This window comes from Loxodonta africana, chromosome 7 (assembly GCF_030014295.1).
Source record: "Loxodonta africana isolate mLoxAfr1 chromosome 7, mLoxAfr1.hap2, whole genome shotgun sequence".
Classification (NCBI taxonomy): domain Eukaryota; kingdom Metazoa; phylum Chordata; class Mammalia; order Proboscidea; family Elephantidae; genus Loxodonta; species Loxodonta africana.
This window is the reverse complement of record NC_087348.1, coordinates 719,808-742,725: the sequence shown is the minus strand read 5'-3', so window position 1 is coordinate 742,725 and position 22,918 is coordinate 719,808. Positions and strand designations below refer to the sequence as shown.

The window sequence follows — 22,918 nt, the reverse complement described above, 5'->3', positions numbered from 1 at the left end:
TGGCGGGGCCGGGCCGGGCGGGGCGGAAAAGAGGAGGAACCTGGGCGACAGGTTACACAGTAACCAGAAAGCATGGCGGGCGCGCGGCCGAAGCGGGGTGCGCGAGGGAGGCGGATCCCGGCCGCCCCGCCCGCCAGCTCCGCCCCCGCTCCGCACCCCCACGGTCCCCCAGCGCCCCAACCTCTGTTCCAGACCCCGCCCCTTCGGACTCCACCCAGGCCCAGCCCTCCCCGCGGTCCCAAACCCAAAGCGGACACCTTTCGAGAGAGCCCCACCCCTGGTCCCAGGCCCTGGGATGCGCAGGGTGCGGTGGGGGGACCTGCTGGCACCCGGGGCTGTTCCTTGGGAAGGGTCAGGTGCGGCCCAGCAGGTGCAGGTATCTGATAGGGAGTAGCCCTGGGATTGGGCCTCAGAGGGCTCCCTCCACCAGGGCAGGTGTCCCCCACCCTCAGGGGCTTCAGAGAGCAGCTGTCCTGGCCACAGGCCCCAAGCAGAGTCCCGTCCTCTTTGGTGGGCCCATCTGATCCCTAGGGGCAGTGGGCTTGGAGTTCTGGGGGGTAGGTACGCATTCACTATCCAGGAGCTTCTAAAATCTCTTTGCCCTGCCCCCAGCCTGGCCTGGGCACCCCTGGAGGATAGGGGTGTCTGATGGGAGGGTGTGGGCACCTGTGGCCCAGATTGTCCTGAGTCCCAGGGCCGGGAGCAGATAGGGAGGGGAGCTCTGGGCTCCTTCTGGGATAGGTGTCCTTTCCTTAGGCCCAGACCCCACACTCTAGCCTGGAGTTTGGAGGCAGGGGTGAGTGGCCAGGATCATCCATTCCACCCTTTCTCCTCTGAACTGCTCTCAGCAGCCCCTGGCCCCTAGGCTGCAGGCAGGCTGGCAGCCCTGACCTACCCAGTGTCCCTGCCCACCCCAGCTGCTGGGACCACAGAGCTGGTGCCCTCCTTGGTGTAGGCAGAGCCAGGCAGAAATGGGTAGATAACATTGGTAGGGGGTGAGGAGGAAGGGAGAAAGTGTGGCAGGCTCCCCCAGGCCCACATGGGGACCCAAAGGCTCTGGTGATTGTTCTTGGGGTGGGGGAGCAGAAAAGGCCACTAAACACAGGGAGGGCCATGAGGGGCTGGGGCCAGGTGAGCCCAGAAGGGCAGGGAAGTTGGCACGTGTGCCCTGGGGCTGGCTCCCTGGGTCCCCCAGGCAACGACGACATATGTCTGCCTGTCACTGGGACTGCCCTTTCCTGCGGCTGCCAAACCCGACGGCCGTCCTCCAGGCCTCACCCTGGGGCATCACAGTGAACTTGGTGGGTGTGGGCAGCAAGAAGCAGGCCTTGTCCTCTTGGCCCAGTGCCACCTGAGCACTGGCCTGGTTCCTGGCTGAGTGCCTTAAACAGCTCATGCCCCAAATGACTCTCACCATCCTGGTCCGCGCTCCAGGGTCCACAGTCTACCCTGCCCTCTCTCACTCTGCGCGTGGGAAGGTGAGCCTCTAGGGAAGTGTGTGCACCTGGCCAGCAGGTAGGAGAGCAAGCACTGGGACAGCAGAGCATGACTCCTCTCCCGACACCCATACAGTGAGCCTGTTCTCAGGAGGCAGCGAGCTGAGACCCCTGCCTTGCAGGAGCTGCAGACCAGGCCATACACTGCCCAAGCCTTGGTGTCGCCTGTAGCATAGGTGAGCACCACCTGTCTGGAGCCTTGGTGTCTGCATGGGGGGAGGGGTGGGAGTGGATGGGAGGTTGTTAACCCCGAAGTCTCCAAGCTCGCCCGGGTCTGCGGGAACGCAAAGAGCACCCTTGGAGCACCACCACGCCCACCCAGAGCCAGCCAAGTGGTGGGGATGCCCCCAACAGCCAGGCCAGGGTGGTGAGAACCCTAGCTACAGGGCAAGAGGGAGGAGGTGCTCCCGTACACCTGACACTTCCTGCTCCCTCCACTGAGCGGGCACACAGATGGTGTGGGAAGCAGCAATCATGTGGTCTCTACAGGTGGACAGGGTCCCTGGGGCACACCCCAGGCAGCATGGCAGGAGGCAGGTGGTAGAGAGACCCCAGGCCACACTTGCTCCCACAGGAAGGGCAAAGCAGCAAAGGTGACCCAAGGACGCTGCTACTGGCAGAGGCCACCCCAGGTGGGCACAGGGTGGGAGGCCTGGCCCTGCAGCCAGGTGGGGGAAGTGCTGCTCCTGGGGCTGGGTGTGTGGCCAGGCCGGGAGGTGCAGCCTTACTTAGGAGCAATTCAGGAGGTACAAACGTTTCTTTATTTAAAAATACTCGAGGAAGAGAAAATATCCAGATATCCAAATACAACGTTATTGCAAACGGAGAAGGCTCACAATAGAAACGACAAAGGAAAGAGACTAGGAAAGGTTAGCTCCACACTTTTTAAGGAGCACCTGCAGTAAGGCTTCGAATGGGAAACTCACAGAGACATCGCTGGTCCGGTACTAAGAATGAACGGTACTGATGCTCACCAGTCTAGAGTCAGAAATTCCGTCGGGAAGCCCTGGGTGCCCAAGCAGCTAGCTCTCCCTCTGGTCATCCCGGGCCACGGAGAGCTGTGCTTGGTGCTAACTGCCTCCACTCTCCACCTTCATCTCTTGAGACCAGCATTTTTTTCAGAATTTCCCAGGGGGAAAGGATAGGCATTGAGGCTGTGGTTAAAACCGCATGGAGTTTTGCATTTCTTTCTCTGTTTTGGGAAGAAGAGCATGCTGCCACTGCTTCAAGCTGGGCTGAGCATGAGCAGATGTCCACCCACCTGGCACCCAAGGACCTGAATCAGCCTTGTCCCAGTGCCCCCAACAGAGGCACAGCGCCTTCTCTGGGGTTCGGGGTGGGGGACGTTGGCTCTGACCCCGTGCCTGGCTGGGCCTGGCAACTCCGAGTAAACGGGCCTCAAAACTGGAGCTGCAAATTAGGGCGAGCGTGGAGAGGCACAGAATTAGAGATGCGCAGAGGGGCCGGAGGGGAAGAAGTGTGCCCATCCTTGCTGCCCGTTGGTCTGGGAAGTGCCCACCTGGGTGTTGGCGCAGCCTGCAGGCCCTGCCTTTACCTCATCCTGACAACACTCCATTCTCTCCCTCAGCCTCGGTGGCCGGCATGGGCCTCCGCCTGAGCAGATTCTCAGCATCAGGACAGGAAACGAGTGATGTCCTTCAGTTCCCCACAGACAGTGCCCAGTGGGGTGTCCATCACTGGGAAGTCCCTGGCCCTCCCTGCTGGCCATCCCCAATACTCAAGTCCCCAACATGTGCTCTGCCTGGTTTCTGCTCCACCCCCCCACCAAAAAAAAAAATCAGTAAAGGGCCATATGAAAATATGGCAAATCAATAGGGAAAAATGTCCTTCCCATTCAGTTCCAGAGGCAGTGACGGCTGGATGGCCAGGTGGGGTAGAAGGAAGCTCTTCTTGGGAGCGGGTGGGCTGCTGGGGGGTCTGGGGGAGCGATGCAGACACAGGCCTGCCATCTAGCTGACGAAGGCAGCTATGGTGACCACCTGCAGGATGGCCTCAAGGCTGTGGAGTGCCAGGCGCGTGGCACCCAGGGCTGCGTCTGCCCGCAGCACCAGGGTCTGCCAGCACAGGAAGTAGGTGGAGATGAGGGCAGTGCCTCCAGTCAGGAGCAGGCTCACCGCCAGCGGCCCCTCTGCCTCTGTCAGGTTGCCTTTGGTGCCTGGGGAGCAGAGCAGAGGCATGGGCGTGGGGCTGGACACCGGGCACTACCCCAGGGCAAAGGTGGGTTACCACCAGCCCACTGTTTTTTTCATTTTTCTAACCACACCTTGTCCGGATAGGTACAACCACAACACCCATTTTAGAGAGAAGGAAACTGAGGCTCCAAGAGGGGACTCACATGGTCACACAGGGTGGACCCAGGGCTAGAGGATTCAAGTGGGACACAAGTGTCCGAGAGTGCAAAGCAGGAAGGAGCTTGTTCCCTCAGGAGGACGAAGAGACCCTGAAGCCAGAATGCAGGTCTCAGCCCTTGAAGGGTCAGGGGCATGGGGAGGGTGTGTGATTTTCTAAAAACAAATCCGGTTGCATTCTTGCTTTTTCCTAACTCACAGAGAATTGGAGGGATTCTGCTGAAATTTCCAAAAATATTTCACTTTGGGCTAAGGCCAGTTCTGGACGATTTCATGCGTACTTATTAAAAAACAATAGCATGTTTTACAAACACACAGGTCAGTCATGGGACATACCCATCACCAGGTGACCCTGGGGGACCAGAGAGAGTCTGAGGCTGGTGTGGTGGGGAAGGGTCAGGTGTCAGGTGCCCAGACAGCCCCTAAGGAAGGCACCATCTCCTCCTCTGTCACCCAGGAGCAGATTACACTCTCCCCACCGAGTGGGGCCCGACACCATGACCTGTACAGCCCCTGTCAAATGGCAGCTTTGCCTCCTCCCAGCTTTCCACCTCTGGGGATGCCAGTTCCCACCAGATTGTGTTGAAACTCCTGCCTCGGGGGTGTCTGTGAGAGCAATACCAGCCTTGAGCTCACTCATACGGCGGGGCCTGGGGTTGGGACAATAAGGGGTGGGACAGGTGCTAACTTCCCTGTGCCTCAGTTTCCTCGCTGTAAATGGGGGGTATGGAGAGGGTTGAAGGAGTTGAAGTGTGTCACCCGTGAGGCTGGCACGTGCCCTGGAAGTGCCTGCTGTTGTTGGAACTGTCACCTTTCACAAGGGCAGGGCATTTCCAAGACACACCTGAGGAGACCTTGTGCAGAGCTTGACCGGCTTACAAGTGGGAGGTGCGTGTACGCCGTGCAGAGGACAGCAATGGGGAAAGGCAAAAACAAGGGCTTAGCCCAGGCGCCGCGGCCCCACAGCTGTGGGAACCAGGAAGGCGTGGAGTGAGTTTGGTTACATTCTGCGTCCTGGGCTTGGTGCCTGCCCATCCCGCAGGCTCCGGCTGCCCCAGGTCCCGTCAGGGGCATGGAAAGCCTGTGAACACAACTCTCCAAGCCCCCCTCCCCCAGACTGCTTGGGGGTGGAGGACGTGGGGTGGGACAAGTGCATGTCCTAGAACTCTAGACTTCACTGCTCAGCTGGGTTCCTGTCGTCTCAGTCCTGATACTCAGTGACTTCTACAGGAAACACCAAGAGTCCTTTCCCAAGGATGACACCATTATACTCCATCTCTTGGAAAAACTTCTGGGTGAACTAATTAATGCTTCAGGACACTGTCTAGGAAGGCTGCAAAGCGTCCGGCTAAGAAGATGAACCAGAAACCTCTCTAAGAGTCACACAATGAGGTGATTGGTACCAAAAGGCTTGCATGGTGTGAAATAGCCTCTGTTCCTGTACTCAGGGTTTTCACATGGACTCACCAAAGTACAGCCCTGCAGCTTCCAGTACCCCCGTTGCCAGCAGCAGAGCCAGATCAAGGATCAGGTGAGGCTGAGGGTAGCTGAACACCTGACCTGGAGCAGGGCACAGATGGGGACGTCTGTCATGTTGTGCAGTGGCCAGCACCTGGCCCCCCTCCTAGCCCACAACCTACTTTTGTAGACCAGCAGCAGCAGCGTGGCCAGGAAGTAGAAGGTGTGACACACTCCACTGAGACAGAAGACCATCTGCAGGGGCACCGATGAGAGCTGTGGGTGGTCAAGGATGCTCAGGTTCTAGGGGCTAACCCACCCGGCGTACCTGCCCAGGTCCTCCCACCTATAAGTCCAGCCAGGCTCTAACACATCTGCACCCACAGGTGGGCATGGAGACCCTGCACCGTGCAGCCGGCTCCGGGCCTACCTGGGCCCATGGCCAAACCCAGAGTTCCTGGTTGGTGCCAGGGCTGGCTGCCACCACCCCTCCAGCAGAGGGTGCCTGACAATGAGGAATGACCCCACCCCAGGGGGTGCCCTGCCCTGGAGGGACTTCACACCCTCTCTCTCACACACATACACACACACTCACACCCATACGCGGTGAGCATTTAGACCAGGACTGCCTGCCCATCTCAGTCGGCAGGGCCCTCTCCTCAGCAGGCACTTCCTCTAGTGGCTCCACCTGACCTCAGCCTCCAGTTACCGGTTAGGGAGAAGCAGCAGCACCTTCCCAAGCTCATCAGAGTGTACGCACACCACACTGATGCTAAAATGGGTCTACGGCCCTCTAACAAAAGGTGGGCTTTTATCTCCCTGCATTGGGGGGCTGGCGGGGGACATGGTCTTCCTGTTCAGGGCACAGTGCCCAGCCAGTGTCCCCAGTGGGTGATGGAGATGGCACCCGCCCTCTTGGGGGGCTATACCAACTCTTAATCTGTTCGTGAGCTCCCTCCCCCCAGACGCAGAATGGCTCTCAGAGGCATGGAAGTTGGGGGAGGGGGAGAAAGCAGAAGCAGACTGGGGGTGCCAAGCTGGAGAAGCTGGGATGGGACCAGCAGAAGGATACCACGGTGAAGGAGGCGTTCCCTGCAAGAGAAAGTGTCAGTCAGTGAGGTAGCGAGCCTGCAGAGACGCGCGTCAACACTGACTTGAGATCCAGCTGCTCATCTCAGTTACAGAAAGAACACCTGCCGGAGCAGCCTCCCAGTGGCCTCCAGGCGCACATTCCCACCTCCGCTTCCTAGGCCCAGGCCTGAGGCTGGAGGCAGCTGCAAGGGCACTGGGATTACACAGGTGATCCTGGGAGGATCAGAGGGGGGCCCCTGCCTCCTGCCCCGCCATCAGCTTCCCCACCGCTTCCCCACGGTCGGGTTTCTGCATGTTTGCCCCACACATACGATCAGATGAAAGTCTTTTATGATCTGTGTATATAACAAGTGTTTTTTCATAACAGATAATACACGTTTGCTTTCCTATGGAATGTTACTCACAGCTCTAAATATCCTTCCAAAAATTAGAATTTCCGAAAGCAGCAATTAGTTTTTTTAATCTTGCAACCTCTTGGACATGCTTCGACTCCTATAGCAGTGTTAACTTTTCCTCCTCTTGGGGCGACTCTGGAGTTGTGAGGGGAGCGTTTCTCCCCATCAGACGGTTTAGCATTTGAAGACACCTCGATCATCCTTGGATGGTAGGTGACTTGGGTCAAATTTCCTGTCTCAAAAGAGGCTCACACTGGCTGCACGTCTGTGGTAAGTGCACACTTCCATCTGTGTACGCAGATCAATACAGAGCTGGAATTTGGCAAAAACCTGTATGGGGGAAGAGACGCTCCAGCTGTACCGCTTGGCAGCAGGCAGGAAGGTGGCCTGGGCCCAGTCCTGTCCTCTCCTCTGCTCCACGTCTCCACAACCCCCAAGGAGGGCAGAAGACACTCCTGGCCTTGGTGAGTCTGGGAAGTGTCACAGGAAAGTTCCATGCCTTCTCGGGCCCGAAGTCAGAGAGCACAGGGCATTCACAGCAGGGATCCGGGACTCTGTTTCTAGGAGCAGTGGCAGATGCTGACTGCAGAAAGCCTGGTGAGGGTCACTTGTAAACGCGTCATGTTACAGGCTGGGCGCTCTTTAAACCCGATCTGTTCTTTTCTGGGCCCTAGCTGAACTCGGCTGCCTAGATACCTGTCATTATTTCGGTCGATTTCACTTTAATTGGGGTTTTCCTCCCTTCTGATCCTTCCCTTGAATGTCAGCTTTGGAAACATGTATTTGCTAGTTGCCTATTGTTATAGATTAAGTGTCTCAGGGGGAAAAAAAAAAAGAACGCTATAAAAGTCTTAAGTGATACAGGGCTGTAATTAATTTAATGGGTAGCTACAATCAGACAGGCTGTTCTAACAACCTCAGACCTTCTGCAGCTCGCTGGGACTGAACAGCCTTGGCTCTGAGAAAGTGACACTGTTCTGTCAGTGAGTTAGTGTAATAATGTCGCCACGAACAGGTACGTCAGAACACAAGTTAGACGTGGAAGTAAAAAAGAACCAATTTTTTTCCTGAGCTGTGTGAAGAGATCTCTGTTCTGGCATCAACTTAATTTTTTACCAAATGAAAGTAAACAAACCAACCTAGCCTGGGTCCAGCCAGTTCTGAGTCAAATGCACAGACATCACAGAACGGCTTCTTTTACTTTAACTCCCTTCTCTTCAATCTCTTCACACCACGTAATTTCAGTGCACGATGGCCGAGCTATTGAAGTTGGGCTTTGGTTGGACTGAGTGAATCCTGGAAGGGATGTTAATGACTAGGAGGCTACAGTAACACAGCCACCCCACCCCCAGGGTTTTTAATATTTAGTTACAAAAGGTCTGCACACGGGAATAGAGGCTTTTCCAGGCTGTGTGGTCAGGGCTGTAAAGGAGACCAGGGTTGACAACAGAGCGCAGACCACCTAGCGATTCCACTCCTAAGTATGTATGTATGTTCGAGAGGAAGGAAAACGTGCCCAGAACACAAAAACCTGGACACAAACGTTCACTACAGTGTTGTTCATAACGGCCCCAAAGTGGAAACCACCCAGATGTCCATCAACCGAGAATGGCAATGTGGTATAAATGCACAATGGAGTACCACTCGGCCACGAAAAGGACCGAAGCTCTGAAACACACTACAGCGAGGACGGACCCTGAAGACATTATGCTGATGGAGAAGCCAGACACCAATGGACAAATACTGCGTGACTCTCTTTAGATGAAAAAATCCAGAAGAGACCCGTCCACAGACAGAAAGCAGTTATGGCCGGCTGCCAGGGGCTGGGGGAGTGACTGCTTTGCAGGCACAGGGCTTACTTTCAGGAAGGAAAATGTTCCGGCAGAGTCGGTACTGCGACTGCACGGTTGTGAACACACTGCGCTGTACGGTAGCCCCAGGAGCGAAATCGCACCCGGACTTCCCAACCCCAGGAAGAACCTGCACTCAGACTCGGAGACGCCTCCAGGTCACGGCCGCACCTGGACTTCTCAGCCCCAGGAAGAACCCCCACCCAGCCTCGGGGACCCCTCCGGGACAGGCCGCACCCGGACTTCTCAGCCCCAGGAAGGACCCGCACCCAGCCTCGGGGACCCCTCCGGGACAGGCCGCACCCGGACTTCTCAGCCCCAGGAAGGACCTGCACCCAGCCTCGGGGACCCCTCCAGGTCACGGCCGCACCTGGACTTCTCAGCCCCAGGAAGGAACCGCACCCAGCCTCGGGGACCCCTCCGGGACAGGCCGCACCCGGACTTCTCAGCCCCAGGAAGGACCCGCACCCAGCCTCGGAGACCCCTCTGGGACAGGCCGCACCCGGACTTCTCAGCCTCAGGAAGGACCCGCACTCAGCCTCGGGGACCCCTCCAGGTCACGGCCGCACCCGGACTTCTCAGCCCCAGGAAGGACCCGCACCCAGCCTCGGGGACCCCTCCAGGTCACGGCCGCACCCGGACTTCTCAGCCTCAGGAAGGACCCGCACTCAGCCTCGGGGACCCCTCCAGGTCACGGCCGCACCCGGACTTCTCAGCCCCAGGAAGGACCCGCACCCAGCCTCGGGGACCCCTCCAGGTCACGGCCGCACCCGGACTTCTCAGCCCCAGGAAGGACCCGCACCCAGCCTCGGGGACCCCTCCGGGACAGGCCGCACCCGGGCTTCTCAGCCCCAGGAAGGACCCGCACCCAGCCTCGGGGACCCCTCCAGGTCACGGCCGCACCCGGACTTCTCAGCCCCAGGAAGGACCCGCACCCAGCCTCGGGGACCCCTCCAGGTCACGGCCGCACCCGGACTTCTCAGCCCCAGGAAGGACCCGCACCCAGCCTCGGGGACCCCTCCAGGTCACGGCCGCACCTGGACTTCTCAGCCCCAGGAAGGACCCGCACCCAGCCTCGGGGACCCCTCCAGGTCACGGCCGCGCCGCCCGCGGGGCCCCAGGCGCCCCCCAGCCTGCCGGCCTCAGGGCCTGTGCACGCGCGGCCCCCTCCGCGCCGCCAGCACCGACCACCGGCTGGGGCAGCACCGCACCCCGAGAGGCCAACCCCGTCGAGCCACGGTCCCGGGGAGACGCCGCCAGGACCGCCGCCGACAGCTCACCTCGCCTGGCGCCCGCCATCTTGCCCCGCCCCCGCCCGCCGAGTCCGCCGCGATCCCGGCAGCCTCTGGGCCCCGCGCCGTTCGCGGCCCTTCGGCCATTTTCGCTTCTGCTCCCGAAGGGGCCCGGCCGAGCGGCGTCTCAGGAGCTGACAGCCGAACCGGGGCCGAGGCCCGAGAAGTCCGTCCGGCAGCGCTCGGGCACTTTCGGACAGGAGGAGGCGGAGAGCCGAGGCTCGGGGTGGGGGTTTCGGGCTCGGGAACATTCGGCTGAGCTCGGCTCGGCTCGGCCTCGGGCGGACTCGGGCCCCGCTCGCGGCGGGGACGGGCGAAGCCTTTGGCGCAGGATTCTCTTTGCGAGGCCGAGCTGTGTCGGAGGTCGGCGAGCGCCTACCCCGGAGCCGGTTGAGCCTGTCGGCCTGGGTCGGTAGCCGACCCAGCCTCCTAGGCCCTGAGAAAGGTCCGCGCAGAGCCGCTCGGAAACTGTCGTGCGACCTCGGACCAACTCGGACTGACTCGGCTTCTCGCCTCGGGGAGCTTCGGCTCTTCTCGGTTCTGGAGAATCCGCTGGGCCTCTTCGTGCCGGCTCGGCACCTGTTCGGGCGGCCTCGACTCGGCCTGGTGGCTTCGTGTCGATTCGGCCCCTGTTCGGCCCGGGCGCTTCGGGCTGCCTAGTCTGGGCTCGGCGTGTGTCCTCGGGCTGGCTGGGCTCGACTCGGCGGGCGGCTTCGGGCGGCCTCGGCTCGACTCGGGGGCGTTCTCGGGCCGACTGGGCGGGCGGCTTCGGGCGGCCTCGGCTCTGCTCGGCGGCGGCCTGGTGCCGCTTCGGCCCGGCTCGGGCAGGGCGCTTCGGACGGGCTCGGCCCGGCTAGGCGGGCGGCTTCGGGCGGCCCCGCTTCGGGCTCCGCGCGGCCTCGGGCGCGGCTCGGCGGGCGCCTTCGGGCGTGCTCGGCGGCGTCCGGATGGAGGACTCGGAGTCCGCGGCGAAGCAGCTGGGCCTGGCCGAGGCGGCGGCGGTGGCGGCCGCGGCCGCTGTGGCTGCGGCGGCCGCGGCCGCGGCGGGGGGCGAGGCGGAGCAGCCGGTGCTCAGCAGGGACGCGGACTCGGAGGAGGACGGGGACTCGGAGGCGGAGCGTGAGACGCGGCGTGTGACGGCCGTGGCGGTGATGGCAGCCGAGCCCGGGCACATGGACATGGGCGCCGAGGCCCTGCCCGGCCCCGACGAGGCCGCCGCCGCCGCCGCCTTCGCAGGCAAGTGCCGCTCGCGTGCCCGCTTCCTGCGTGGCCAGGTCCGCACACCTGTCTCGCGTGACCAGGGCCGCCTCTCCTGCCTGCCTGCCTGCCTGCACACCTGTCCCACACACCTGTCCTGCGGGACAAGCCCCGCCCACTTCTGCCTGCGCACCTGCTCAGCACACCTGTCCACACGCCTGCCTCAAGTGACCAGCCCAGCCTGCACACTTGCCCTGCACGCCTGTCTGCACACCAATCTCACATGACCAGCCCTGACCCTGCCCGCCTGCACACCTGTCCTTCGTGATGAGCCCCGCCCCCTTCTGCCTGCACCCCTGTCCCACACAACCAGCCTCTCATGACAGGCCTTGCCCCCTCTTGTTCACACCTGCTCCACACACCTGTCCCATGTGATCAGCCCGGCCCTGTCCTGCCTGGCACAACCCTCTCAATCCCCTCTTGTCCGCACGCCTGTCTCCAGTGACCGGCCCACCCGGCCTTGCCCCACACACCTGCCTGCACACCTGCACGCACAACCAGCCCATACTGTCCTGCCTGCACACCTGCCCTGCACAACCAGCCCATACTGTCCTGCCTGCACACCTGCGCTGCACAACCAGCCCATACTGTCCTGCCTGCACACCTGCGCTGCACAACCACCCCATACTGTCCTGCCTGCACACCTGCGCTGCACAACCACCCCATACTGTCCTGCCTGCACACCTGCGCTGCACAACCAGCCCATACTGTCCTGCCTGCACACCTGCGCTGCACAACCAGCCCATACTGTCCTGCCTGCACACCTGCTTCCTACACCCTTCTCCTTGTATCCCAGCTCTGGGCCTCCTACCCTACTCCTCACTTTCTCCTTGTTCTGGAACCTTCTCAACACGAGGCTTCTGCCCTACCTATCCTGTGGTCCATGCATCCTGGATGGTGGTGACAGGAGGGTCGGGTGTGGGTCCTCCCCTAGGGTAGCCTGAGGGTGAGTGAGGGGGTGTGGGCTCATCACTGGTAACCCAGAACGCCCTAAGGGCTAAGGGCAGTTCAGGTGGGACCCCGCATACCCTGAGGAGCTGCCTCCTTCCCCACCATGAACTCCCCTAGGGAGCATCGCACCCCTTCCAGTGTGTTCGTGGGCACTTCAGCTGCGTTCACCCTCTTGGGAGTGTGCCACCTGGCCAGCTGCTGCCCCAGAGGTTCTGTCCTCATTGGGAGCTCAGCTAGCTCAAGAGCTGGATGGTGGCCCGCGGTCCTGACCCTGTGGGCTGAGCTGGACCGTGGCCTTTGGTCCTGGCCCTGGGATGAAGCCGAGCAAGTGTAGGTTAGCGTGTGCCCTGGTGGACATTTGCTCAGCCCTGCACTGTGCCTGACCTGCCCTAGTACCTCTGGTCTGTGTGGAGCCTGGTGAGGAGCCCTCGTGACCATGAGTGAAGGGTTTGGGGCTCTGCTGAAGCACTGGGTCACATAACTCCCAGGTGTGAGTAACTCTGAGGGCATTGCCTGCCCGAGATCTCCTTACCTGGAAACAGCGGTGGTGCGAGCTGTCCTTAGACGTGACTTTGCGTTCAGACTGCGCCCACCACTCCACCCTTGCTCCCTTGAGTCTGGCCATGCCGTAGGCTGGAGCTTGGTGCTGGCCGTGGGGGGGTTGAGCTAGTGGGAACCCCGGCTCCCTGGCACCTGCATCTGGGTGTGGAGCCAGACAGGCCGACAGATAGTTTCAGCGTGGTTTGGTGAGTGTTGGGTTAATAGCATGTACAGATTCAGTCAATTTGTGTTTTGACCACCTGCTCTGTGCCAGAGGCCCTTCTAGGCACAGAGCATTCTACAAGATTGGCTTAGAGGCTTGAGGAAAGGCTTCCCAAAGGGGCCTGAGCCCAGTGGTGGAAGCATGAGGAGTGGGTACTGCAGGTGAGGGAGGCTGGAGCTGTGTCTGTGTGGGACCCTGGCGGCTGAGCCATCCGGTGCCTCTGGAGCATGAAGCGTGACAGAGCATGGTGGGAGGTGAGGTGGGGGTGGCCACTCCCTTCCCTGTCCAGGGAGGAGGGCAAGAGAGGCAGGGCCTGGTGGGGAGTGAGGGGCAGGGGGCATGCTGGAGTTGACCTAATGAGCAAGTCCAGGTGTCCCACTGGGCATGTGGGAGTAGGAGCTCGATGCCAGGGCTGCTGTTGGTTCTTGTCCAGAGCTGAGTGGTGAGACACTCAGCTCACCTGTAGGGTTCGTGGGCTGCAGTTATGGGATTTTTAGGGAAGGAGAGAGAAAGTGGCGGTTAGCGGAGCCTGTGGGTCCTTGGGGGCAGTGCAGACAGCTGCTCCCACCCACCCTTGTTGGGGAAGGGATTCCTGTCTTCCTCCTGGAAGCATAGGTCACTTAGATTTCAGTGTGGGAGGTGACTGCTGTTGTTGGTAAGAGCGCTGGGGTTTTTGCCATTGAAGGCACACAGCCTGCAGCCGAAGCTGTGCTCCTTGTGCCTGTGGGTGCGGCTGTTTGCTGGCTTTGATCACATACTCAGTTGGGTGTGTTCTGTTGCAGAGGTGACCACAGTGACGGTGGCCAACGTGGGTGCTTCTGCTGACAACGTCTTCACGACATCAGTGGCAAATGCGGCCTCGATCTCAGGACACGTTCTGGTAAGATGCACCCTAGGGTTTAACCCTGTGGCTTCTTAGCACCGACTCAGGGTGGTGGGTCCTCGTCCCCCTGGAGAGACCCAGAAGGGTGCAGTGAAATGCGTGTGTCAGCTCCTCACCACAGCTTGGCCTGGTGGCACCTGACAGAGCCCAGGGCTCTTTGCTTCTGGAGCCTTCTCTGCTGGGCTTGAAGGAGGCAGTCAGCCAAGGCGGAGCTATACTTGGAGGCCTGATCAACGTTCAGATTTGGCCAAAGACTGTCCATCGCATTGTTCCCTGGGGAAGGAAAGTGTGTGTGTCTCCTGGATGGGAACAGACACGTGGAGGAGCTGGAAGGGCCTCCGAACCCTGTGGCCAGGACAGTACCTCTCCTGTCATCACCAGGTGGCCTCGTGGTGCCCCAACATGGGGTAACCAACCCAAGGGCAGTGAGTTCCTGCCGGGTCAGATGCTCTGTGACCCCCAAATCCCCTCGTGCCTGGGGGTCTGGCTCTGCCTTCTCACCTTGTTCACAGGGCCATGAGTCCTGGAAGAGACCCACTGATGCCGTGTTCTTCCAGCTTTGCCGTAACAGGAGCACCACGAGTAGGTGCCTTAGTGAATACTTTCTCACGGTCAGGAGGCCAGAAATCTGAATTCTAGGGGAAGGCTGTCTGTCTGTTGGCTTTGGGGGAGGATCCTTTTCTCAGCTTCTCTAACCAGCCGTCCCTGGAGTTCTGGGGCTGTGGACCGGTCTGCTTCCATCACCTTCAGATAGTGTCTGTCTTTCCCGTGTCCGCCTTTTATGCCTAATCTACTCATTTATATTTCAAAAAGTGGTTGGCGTAAAATACATCTTACGTTAATGTCGCTTTGTTAACATAACAAAGAAAACCCTGCTCCCGAGTGGGTTTGGGACAACTCATTCACAAGTATAAAATCAAAAACCAAGCCTGTTGGCCGCTGAGTTGATTCCAACTCATGGCAACCTTACAGAGCGGAGTAGAACTGCCCCATAGGATTTCCAAGGAGCAGCTGGTGGATTTGAACTGCCGACCTTTTTGGCTAGCAGCTGAACTCTTAACCACCAGGGCTTCATCCACAGGTATGAACCCCAAAAAACCAAACCCATTGGCATCAAGTTGATTCCAGCTCACAGGGGTGAGGATTCTAACGCATATTTTGGGGGTATCCAGTTCAGTCCGTAACAGCGTCATGCTGTCTTGATGAGCACAGATGGTGGGCACGTGTGTGCGTGTGTGCACGTGTGTGCATGTTGTGTGTGCCACGTGTGTGTGCATGCACGCGTGTATGCATGTGCGTGTACGTGTGTGCCCACACGCACGTTTGTGCATGTGCGCGTGTGCATGTGCGTCTGTGTGTGTACGTGTGTGTGTTCGTGTGTGTGTGTGTACATGTGCATGTGTGTATTCATGCGCACACGTGTGGCTTCCCTAGACGTCACAATAAACTACTCACTTCCCCTGATTGTTAAGCGTTCAGTTTGATGAGGTTCGACAGTTGTTTGTGCCCTTGTAACGACGAGCAGAAACAAGACAGAAGGCATCCACCACTGCAGAAAACGCCCTCACGCCGCTTGTCACTTTTTGACTTGTATCAACATAGGTTAATTTTGTTGTGTTCTTGGAGTTATATAAGCGGAACCAGACAGTATGTACTGTTTTGTGTCTAGCTTCTTTCACTCATCGTGTGTTCTGAGATCAACCCACGTCTGTGAGCACATCGGTAGTTGTTTCTTTTTATTGCTGAGTAACGTTCCATTGAAGAATATATCGCATTTCGTTTATCCGTTCTGCTGATGAATATTTGAATTGTTTCCAGGTTTTGAGGGTTATGAGATTTATGTGAATTCTAAGCCTCTCTGTAGACGTATGTTTTCGTTTCTCCTGGGTTAATTCCCAAGAGTGCAGTGGATGGGTCGTAGAGTATCTGTGTGCTTAACACTGTAAGGCGCTGCCCAGCAGCCCTTCCTCAGCCGTAAGTAAGAGCTCCAGTTGCTCTGGGTGCTTGCCAACATTCATTTTGTTTTGTTTTAGCCATTCTAGTGGGTGTGAAGTAGCATTTCATTATAATTTTAGTTTTCATTTCTTTGTGACTAATGTTAGGTACCTGTTTACATATTTATGGGCCATTCATGTATCTTTGTATTTTGTGAAGTGCCTGTTGAAGCCATTTACCCATTTTAAAAATTGGCCCATTCATCTTTTTATTGTTGATTTGTAGGAAATCTTTATATATTCTGGACCCACATGAAGCTGGCATTTGAAGATGTAGGAAGAGGTGGTCCTCTCACTTTACCTCTCATATGGTTCATTTTATTCTTCTAAATGCAAGTGTTAGAGAACCCAGAATGTGGGATTTGGACAGGGCTTTGGAGGCCATCTGGTGTACCCCATAGCTGTGTGAACGAGGCTTTTGGGCTCAAGTTTGCTCGATGACCCCAATGGCATTGCTGGTAGGGAGCTTAGCTGATTCACAGGGCAAGTGCAGGGCGAACCAGAGGGAGTCGCAGCTGTCACAGAGACCCTCGGCCCGTGGGGGTTGTGTGTGAGCAGCGTACCGTGAGGCCCAGCCCTGGCGCGTCTGTGGAAGGACTCCTGATGGGATGTGGGGATGTGAAGGGAGCCCTGGACTGGACTGTGGCCCTGATGGTCCATCTGGTCTCTCAGAAACCCTCCCTGAGACCCAGGACCTTGCAGGAGCCGCTAAGGGAGAAAGTGAAGTTGGGTTTTCCTGTTTCGGGGCTTGTTTGTGGAACACGTTTGGCCTTTAGATTTCTTTATAAATGGAGGTGAGCACGCTGCTCAGGGCCGCAGACTGCGTATTGTCTTGTTCTTGGCTCTGCGTATAAATCATTCAGAGACATCTTTGAAAGGGCTGTGACACTTGGACAAACGTTCCCTTCTTGGAGGCGAACACTTAAGGGGTCCATGCTGTGGGCTCCATGTCCTGCCGCATGAACCTGTGTGCCCCCAGGACTGGCACTTGTGACTTTAAAGAAGCGTCCTTTCTTCTGCAGTCAGGCAGGACGGCCCTTCAGATCGGGGATAGTCTGAACACTGAGAAGGCCACCCTGATTGTTGTCCACACAGACGGGAGCATTGTCGAGACCACCGGGCTGAAGGGACCAGCGGCCCCTCTCACCCCAGGTAGCGTATTGCTGTCTCCTCCTGGCCCCTGGAGCAGAGCACACTTGCAAGGGGGCATAATTTATTCTGGGGATTTTTTTTTTTTTGTAATCTTGGAATATCAACAAATATTTTTAATTTAGGCAGAGAAGATGGGGCTTTGCCCCAAACTAAAGGGAACAGCGTGGCTAAGTTGGAATTATTTGTGCACATCTTTGAGAACCTATTATTGGACTCAAACTGAGTTTATTGTACTTCTCTAGTTGCAGATGCAGCCAGTGTTTCTTATTTTCAAAATGCTCTCTTTGTCCAAGGTCCGCAATCTCCTCCAACCCCTCTAGCCCCTGGCCAAGAAAAAGGTGGGACCAAGTATAACTGGGACCCCTCGGTGTATGACAGCGAGCTCCCTGTGAGGTGCCGGAACATCAGCGGCACGCTATACAAGAGCAGGCTCGGCTCAGGTGAGGGTGCACAGCTCAGGTGAGGGTGCATGGATCAGGTGAGGGTGCACAGCTCAGGTGAGGGTGCATGGCTCAGGCAAGGGTACATGGCTCAGGCGAGGGTACGTGGCTCAGGCAAGGGTACATGGCTCAGGTGACAGGGCTCACCTCAGGTAAGGTCTTGGCTCAGGTGATGGGGCTCAGCTCAGGGAGGGTGTAGGGCTCACCAGGTTGGCCTTCACAGCCAGCATAGAGCCTCCACTCCTTTTCACTCAATGGTCTGTCCCTTTCTGTAATCCCCTCGATGAGTGTGGGGCAAAGTAGGACAGTAATGGTATGTGAGAGTAGTTAAAAAGACAAGAGATGGAAGTAGCTCACTGTACCTCTGTCCTAGAGCTGAGGATGTGGGGAGAGATGGGGCAGGCACGGGTTTGAGGACTGTTTAGGAGCAAAGTTAAGGACGTGAGGTGACCTGTGGGCTGAGAGAAGCAGCAGAGGGGCAGGGAGGACTGGTCAGGTTGGCCGCTGGCGGGCAGGGTGTTCTGGAAGCAGAGCAAATGTTATGGTTCCAGCTTGAGTCTGAGGTACAGGAGGCGAAGATGCCCAATGGCAGGGGGAGCACAGTCCTCACACATGGATCCAAGGTGGGGAGTTGGTTGCGGATGGCCTGTCGGGGTTCAGCCATGGGAGTGGGGAGGTCACCAGACCCCTGACAGAGAGTAGGCGAGGAGGGGCCAGCAAGGAGGTAGAGAGGCGAGGAGGGTTCACGAGAAGACCACCCTGGCGTTAGCAAGCGTACTGGCCTTCAGTTTATGAAACGACAGGAGATTTCATTCTGATTGTCACACATGCCATTTCAGGGGGCCGGGGGCGTTGCATCAAGCAGGGAGAGAACTGGTACAGCCCGACAGAGTTCGAAGCCATGGCGGGAAGAGCTAGCAGTAAAGACTGGAAAAGAAGCATCCGCTACGCAGGAAGACCACTGCAGTGCCTCATTCAGGTAGTGTCTCAGCACGTGGGTAGGTGGAAGGACAGGCCTCCGGGGCCTTCTGAGGCCACCAGCCCCGCAGTGAGGAGCAGACTAGAGCCAGATCGGCTGGGTCTGCATCCCCACGTGCTGGCTGTGGGACCTGGGGCAAGTCCCTTACTGTCCTGACTCTCATGTCCTGGTCCTTCTGGTGGGCAGGTGAGGATGGTATCTGTCACAGGACTGTTCTGAGGACTGGGGGGTGGGGGTGAGCATAAGCGCCTAGAGCCTCTCCCTACAAAGGACACAGGGGGAAAAGACTGGGGGGTGGGGGTGAGCATAAGCGCCTAGAGCCTCTCCCTACAAAGGACACAGGGGGAAAAGACTGGGGGGTGGGGGTGAGCATAAGCGCCTAGAGCCTCTCCCTACAAAGGACACAGGGGGAAAAGACTGGGGGGTGGGGGTGAGCATAAGCGCCTAGAGCCTCTCCCTACAAAGGACACAGGGGGAAGGGGAGCTTAAATACAGAATGAAAAAGAGGAATGGGGCGAGTGGCGCATCTCAGTAGTGTCAAGATAATAGTTCCTGCAGGAGAAACTGTAACTTTCTGTTTACTCATAAAAAAGAGTCCTTATTGTTCCTGTTTCCTGTTTAATTCAGGATCTTTTGGCATCCTAGAAGGAAAGTGTTAGGCTATGCCATCAATAACGGCATCAGAGAAAAGACAGATGTGAGGAAGAGAACGTTCTGGAAATTAGTGTACTTTGTTTCTCAGAATCTTTTATCTACGTGAATGATAGATAGGTGGAAACTCATTGAAATTTCTGGTATCAAGCGGTCCACACTGAAGGATGATTTCCTGACGGACCGTGGTTTTCCATTTCAGGACGGGATCCTGAATCCTCACGCTGCCTCCTGTACCTGTGCTGCCTGCTGTGACGACATGACCTTAGTAAGTTGTCAGAAGGCAACCTCAGCGCTCCACGGGGTTAGAGCCTGCTGAGGGAGCCCCTGCCCCGCTTCTCAGCCTCTGCCTCCTTGCTTCTCCTGTCCCCGCTCCTCCTGTCCCCGCTCCTCCTGTCCCTGCTCCCCCGTCCCCCTCCTCCTGTCCCCCCTCTTCCTGTCCCCCTTCCTCCTGTCCCCCCTCCTCCTGTCTCCCCGTCCCCCCATCTCCTGTCCCCGCTCCCCCATCCCCCTCCTCCTGTCCCCCCTCCTTCTGTCTCCCCCATCCCCCTATCTCCTGTCCCCCCTCCTCCTGTCCTCCCCTCCTGTCCTCACTCCTCTCCAGGGCTGTGTTGTTCCTGTGCTGGCAGCATGCCCCTGCTCACCGGGTCCTTAGAGTCCCAGCCTTTCTTGTCCAGGTTTCTGTTATTCAGACAATAAGACGAGAGCCAGTGCCTCGGAGGGTGCATGTGATGAGCCCTTAAATTGTTGCTGAAAGAACACTAAAGAAACATTTTAAATCATAAAAACTCCTGTAGTGTCACCATCTTAACCCAAAAACTAAATACACAAGCTTTTTATTGTGGCTATAACACACCATAGGAGCCCTGGTGGCACAATGGTTGAAGTGCTCAGCTGCTAACTGAAAGGTCAGCAGTTCAAACCCACCAGCAGCTCCATGGGAGAAAGATGTGGCAGCCTGCTTCCGTAAAGTTACAGCCTTGGAGACCCTGTGGGGCAGCTCTGCTCTGTCCTGCAGGGTCACTGTGAGTCAGAGTCAACTCGACAGCCCTAAGTTTGGTTCCGATAGGACGTGTTCTGTTCCGTTCTGTTCGACTCTACTCCTCTGCACTCTACACTACTCTGTGGGTTTTGGGTTTTTATTATACTTTGCATTTTTTGACATTATCCCATAAAAACACTGTACGGAATTTATTCATATATAGAGCTTTTTGTGTCTTTTGAAATGTTTTCTTATCCTGAGTCCCTAACTGTTGCAAAAGGAATGAACATTTTCACTGATTTTGATACATATTGCCGTGTAACTTCCGAAAGTGTGTGCTAATTTTAATGTGTGAACGAACATACCAGTCTTGTCTCTTACTGTTGGATATTTTCATTTTAAAACTAATTTAATAGATGCTTAATGAGGTCTTATTTTAGCATAGTTACTAGTCTGGTTAGTTATCAGAAGATACAAAAGAAAATTTAATTGGGAAGACATCATGTGTTCTTGGATGGAAAAACTAAATCTTCCAAAATTGTCTAGTTCATGTATAGATTTAATGTGGAAAAACCAATAGGATATTTTTGTAAAAACAGAGTGATCTTAAAGCTCTCCTGAAATGTCTCATAGGTGAGACTCAGAAATATTGTAGGAGAAAGAACTAGTAAGAGGGGATTTGTTTCCTTAGGAAGTTTAGACTGCATGGATGTACCATTTATAATTGTGTCAAAACAATGAAGTACCTAGGTGTTACTATAACAAAACATGTACAAGATATGTATGCTGAAAACTAGAAAATGCTGATGAAAGCAACCAGAGAAGACCTAAATAAATAGAGAGACACACTGTGCTTATGGATTGTAAGACTCAACCTGGTAAAGATGTCACTTCTTCCCAAACTGGTCTATAGGTTTAATGTAACTCCTATCTGAATCCTAGCAGAATTCTTTGTAGATACAGACAAGCTCCTTCTGAAATACATGTGGAAAGGCAAAGGAAATAGGATAGCCAAAGCGTTTTAAAACAGTAAGAGGAAATGCCCTGTGCGATTTTAAGACTAGCTACATAGTTATTTTGTTTCCAGGTTTCCCATTCCAGTCGCCAGTAATTTTCAATGCATCTTGATGCTGCAGTTGGAAAATATGGCCTTGGTGATAGAAACAACACCGGAGATCACATGATAGAGTTTTGCAAGACCAACAACTTATCCACTGCAGATACCTCTTTTTTTCAACGATATAAACGGCGACTGTACACGTGGACCTTACCCAGTGGAACACACAGGAATCAAATTGACTACATCTGTGGAAAGAGGTGATGGAGAAGCTCAATATCATCAGTCAGAGCAAGGCCATGGTCCTACTGGGGAACAGGCCATCCATTGTTCATATGCAAGTTCAAGTGGAAAAAGCTGAAGAAAATTAAAACAAGTCCATGAAAGCCAAAGTATAACTTTGAGTATATCCCACCTGAATTTAGAGACCATCTGAAGAATAGATTTAATGCGCTGAACACTAGAGACCAAAGACCAGACAAGTTGTGGGATGACATCAAAGATAGCATACATGAAAAAAAACAAAGGCCCTTAAAAAGACAGAAAAGGAAGAAAAGACCAAACTGGAAGTCAGGAGAGACTCAGAAACTTTCTCTTGAATGTAGAATAGCTAAAGCAAAAGAAAGAAATGGAGATTTCAAAGGGCAACTTGAGAAGACAAAGTAGAGTATTCTAATGACATGCGCAAAGACCTGGAGTTAGAAAACCAAAAGGGAAGAACACTCCAGGCATTTCTAAAGCTGAAAGAACTGAAGAAAAAATACAAGCCTCCAGTTGCAGTATTGAAGGATTCTATGAGCAAAATATTGAATGGCAAAGGAAGAATCAGAAGAAGATGGAAGGAATACACTGTACCAAAAAGAATTGGTCAACATTCAGTCATTTCAGGAGGTAGCATATGATCAGGAACCGATGGCACTGAGGGAAGAAACGCAGTTTTCACTAAAGGTGTTGGCAAAAAACAAGGCTCCAGGAATTGATGGCGTACCAATTGAAATGTTTCGACAAACGGATGCAACTCTGGAAGTGCTCACGTGTCTATGTCAAGAAATTTGGAACAAAGCTACCTGGTCAGCCAACTGGAAGAGATCAATATTCATGCCCATTCCAAAGGAAGGTGATCCAACAGAGTGTGGAAATTATCAAACAATATCATTAATATCTCAAGCAAGTAAAATTATGCTGAAGATAATTCAAAAACAGTTGGTGCAGTACACCGACAGGGAACTGCCAGAAATTCAAGCTGGATTCAGAAGAGGACGTGGAACCAGGGATATCATTGCTGATGTCAGATAGATCTTGGCTGAAAGCAGAGAATAACAGAAAGATGTTTACTTGTGTTTTATTGACTATGCAAAAGCATTTGACATTTGATCATAACAAATTATGGATAACATTGTGAAGAATGAGAATTCCAGAACATTTAATTGTGCTCATAAGGAACCTGACTTAGACCAAGAGTCAGTCGTTGGAACAGAACGAGGAGATACGGCATGTTTTAAAATCAGAAAAGATGTGCATCACGTTTGCATCATTTCACCATACTTATTCAGTCTGTGTGCTGAGCAGATAATTCAAGAAGCCGAACTGTATGAAGAAGAATGGGGCATCAGGATTGGAGGAAGACTCATTAACATCCTGTGATATGCAGATGGCACAACCTTGCTTGCTGAAAGTGAAGAGGACTTGAAGCATTTACTACTGAATATGAAAGACTACAGCCTTCAGTATGGATTATACCTTAACATAAAACAGAAATCCCCACAACTGGACCAATGAGCAACATCATGATAAATGGAGAAAAGATTGAAGTTGTCAAGGATTTCATTTTACTTGGATCCACAGTCAATGCCCATG

At 55.4% G+C, this 22,918-nt stretch overlaps 2 protein-coding genes across 10 annotated transcripts in view; one reads left to right on the top strand and one right to left on the bottom strand.

Moving 5' to 3' along the window:
• Window positions 1–521: 521 nt before the first annotated feature.
• Window positions 522–10,674, bottom strand: TMEM80 (transmembrane protein 80). Of its 5 annotated transcripts, none has more exons than XM_064287517.1 (5): window positions 6,820–9,797; window positions 6,396–6,415; window positions 5,506–5,599; window positions 5,333–5,425; window positions 522–3,672 (listed from the first exon to the last, which is right to left on the bottom strand). In XM_064287517.1, the coding sequence occupies exons 3-5, from the start codon at window positions 5,576–5,578 to the stop codon at window positions 3,467–3,469; spliced, it is 372 nt and encodes a 123-aa protein (XP_064143587.1). In that variant the 5' UTR covers window positions 5,579–5,599; window positions 6,396–6,415; window positions 6,820–9,797; the 3' UTR covers window positions 522–3,466. The 5 variants fall into 5 exon arrangements, with proteins under 5 accessions (XP_064143587.1, XP_064143585.1, XP_023398115.2 ...); XM_023542347.2 differs by lacking the exon at window positions 6,820–9,797 and adding an exon at window positions 9,941–9,998 and having other exon boundaries at window positions 523–3,672; XM_064287515.1 differs by lacking the exons at window positions 6,396–6,415; window positions 6,820–9,797 and adding an exon at window positions 9,941–10,122.
• A 225-nt stretch (window positions 10,675–10,899) lies between these two features.
• Window positions 10,900–22,918, top strand: part of DEAF1 (DEAF1 transcription factor) — a 69,067-nt gene continuing 57,048 nt past the window's right edge. The window contains exons 1-6 of one of the 5 annotated variants that reach the window (XM_064287509.1): window positions 10,900–11,188; window positions 13,706–13,803; window positions 16,823–16,952; window positions 17,246–17,392; window positions 18,232–18,371; window positions 19,225–19,290. In XM_064287509.1, the coding sequence (XP_064143579.1) occupies window positions 10,900–11,188; window positions 13,706–13,803; window positions 16,823–16,952; window positions 17,246–17,392; window positions 18,232–18,371; window positions 19,225–19,290 (870 nt within the window). Of the gene's footprint in view, window positions 11,189–13,705; window positions 13,804–13,914; window positions 14,389–16,822; window positions 16,953–17,245; window positions 17,393–18,231; window positions 18,372–19,224; window positions 19,291–22,918 lie in introns of those variants that run through there. The other 4 variants (XM_023542338.2, XM_064287512.1, XM_064287510.1 and 1 more) reach the window with 4 other exon arrangements.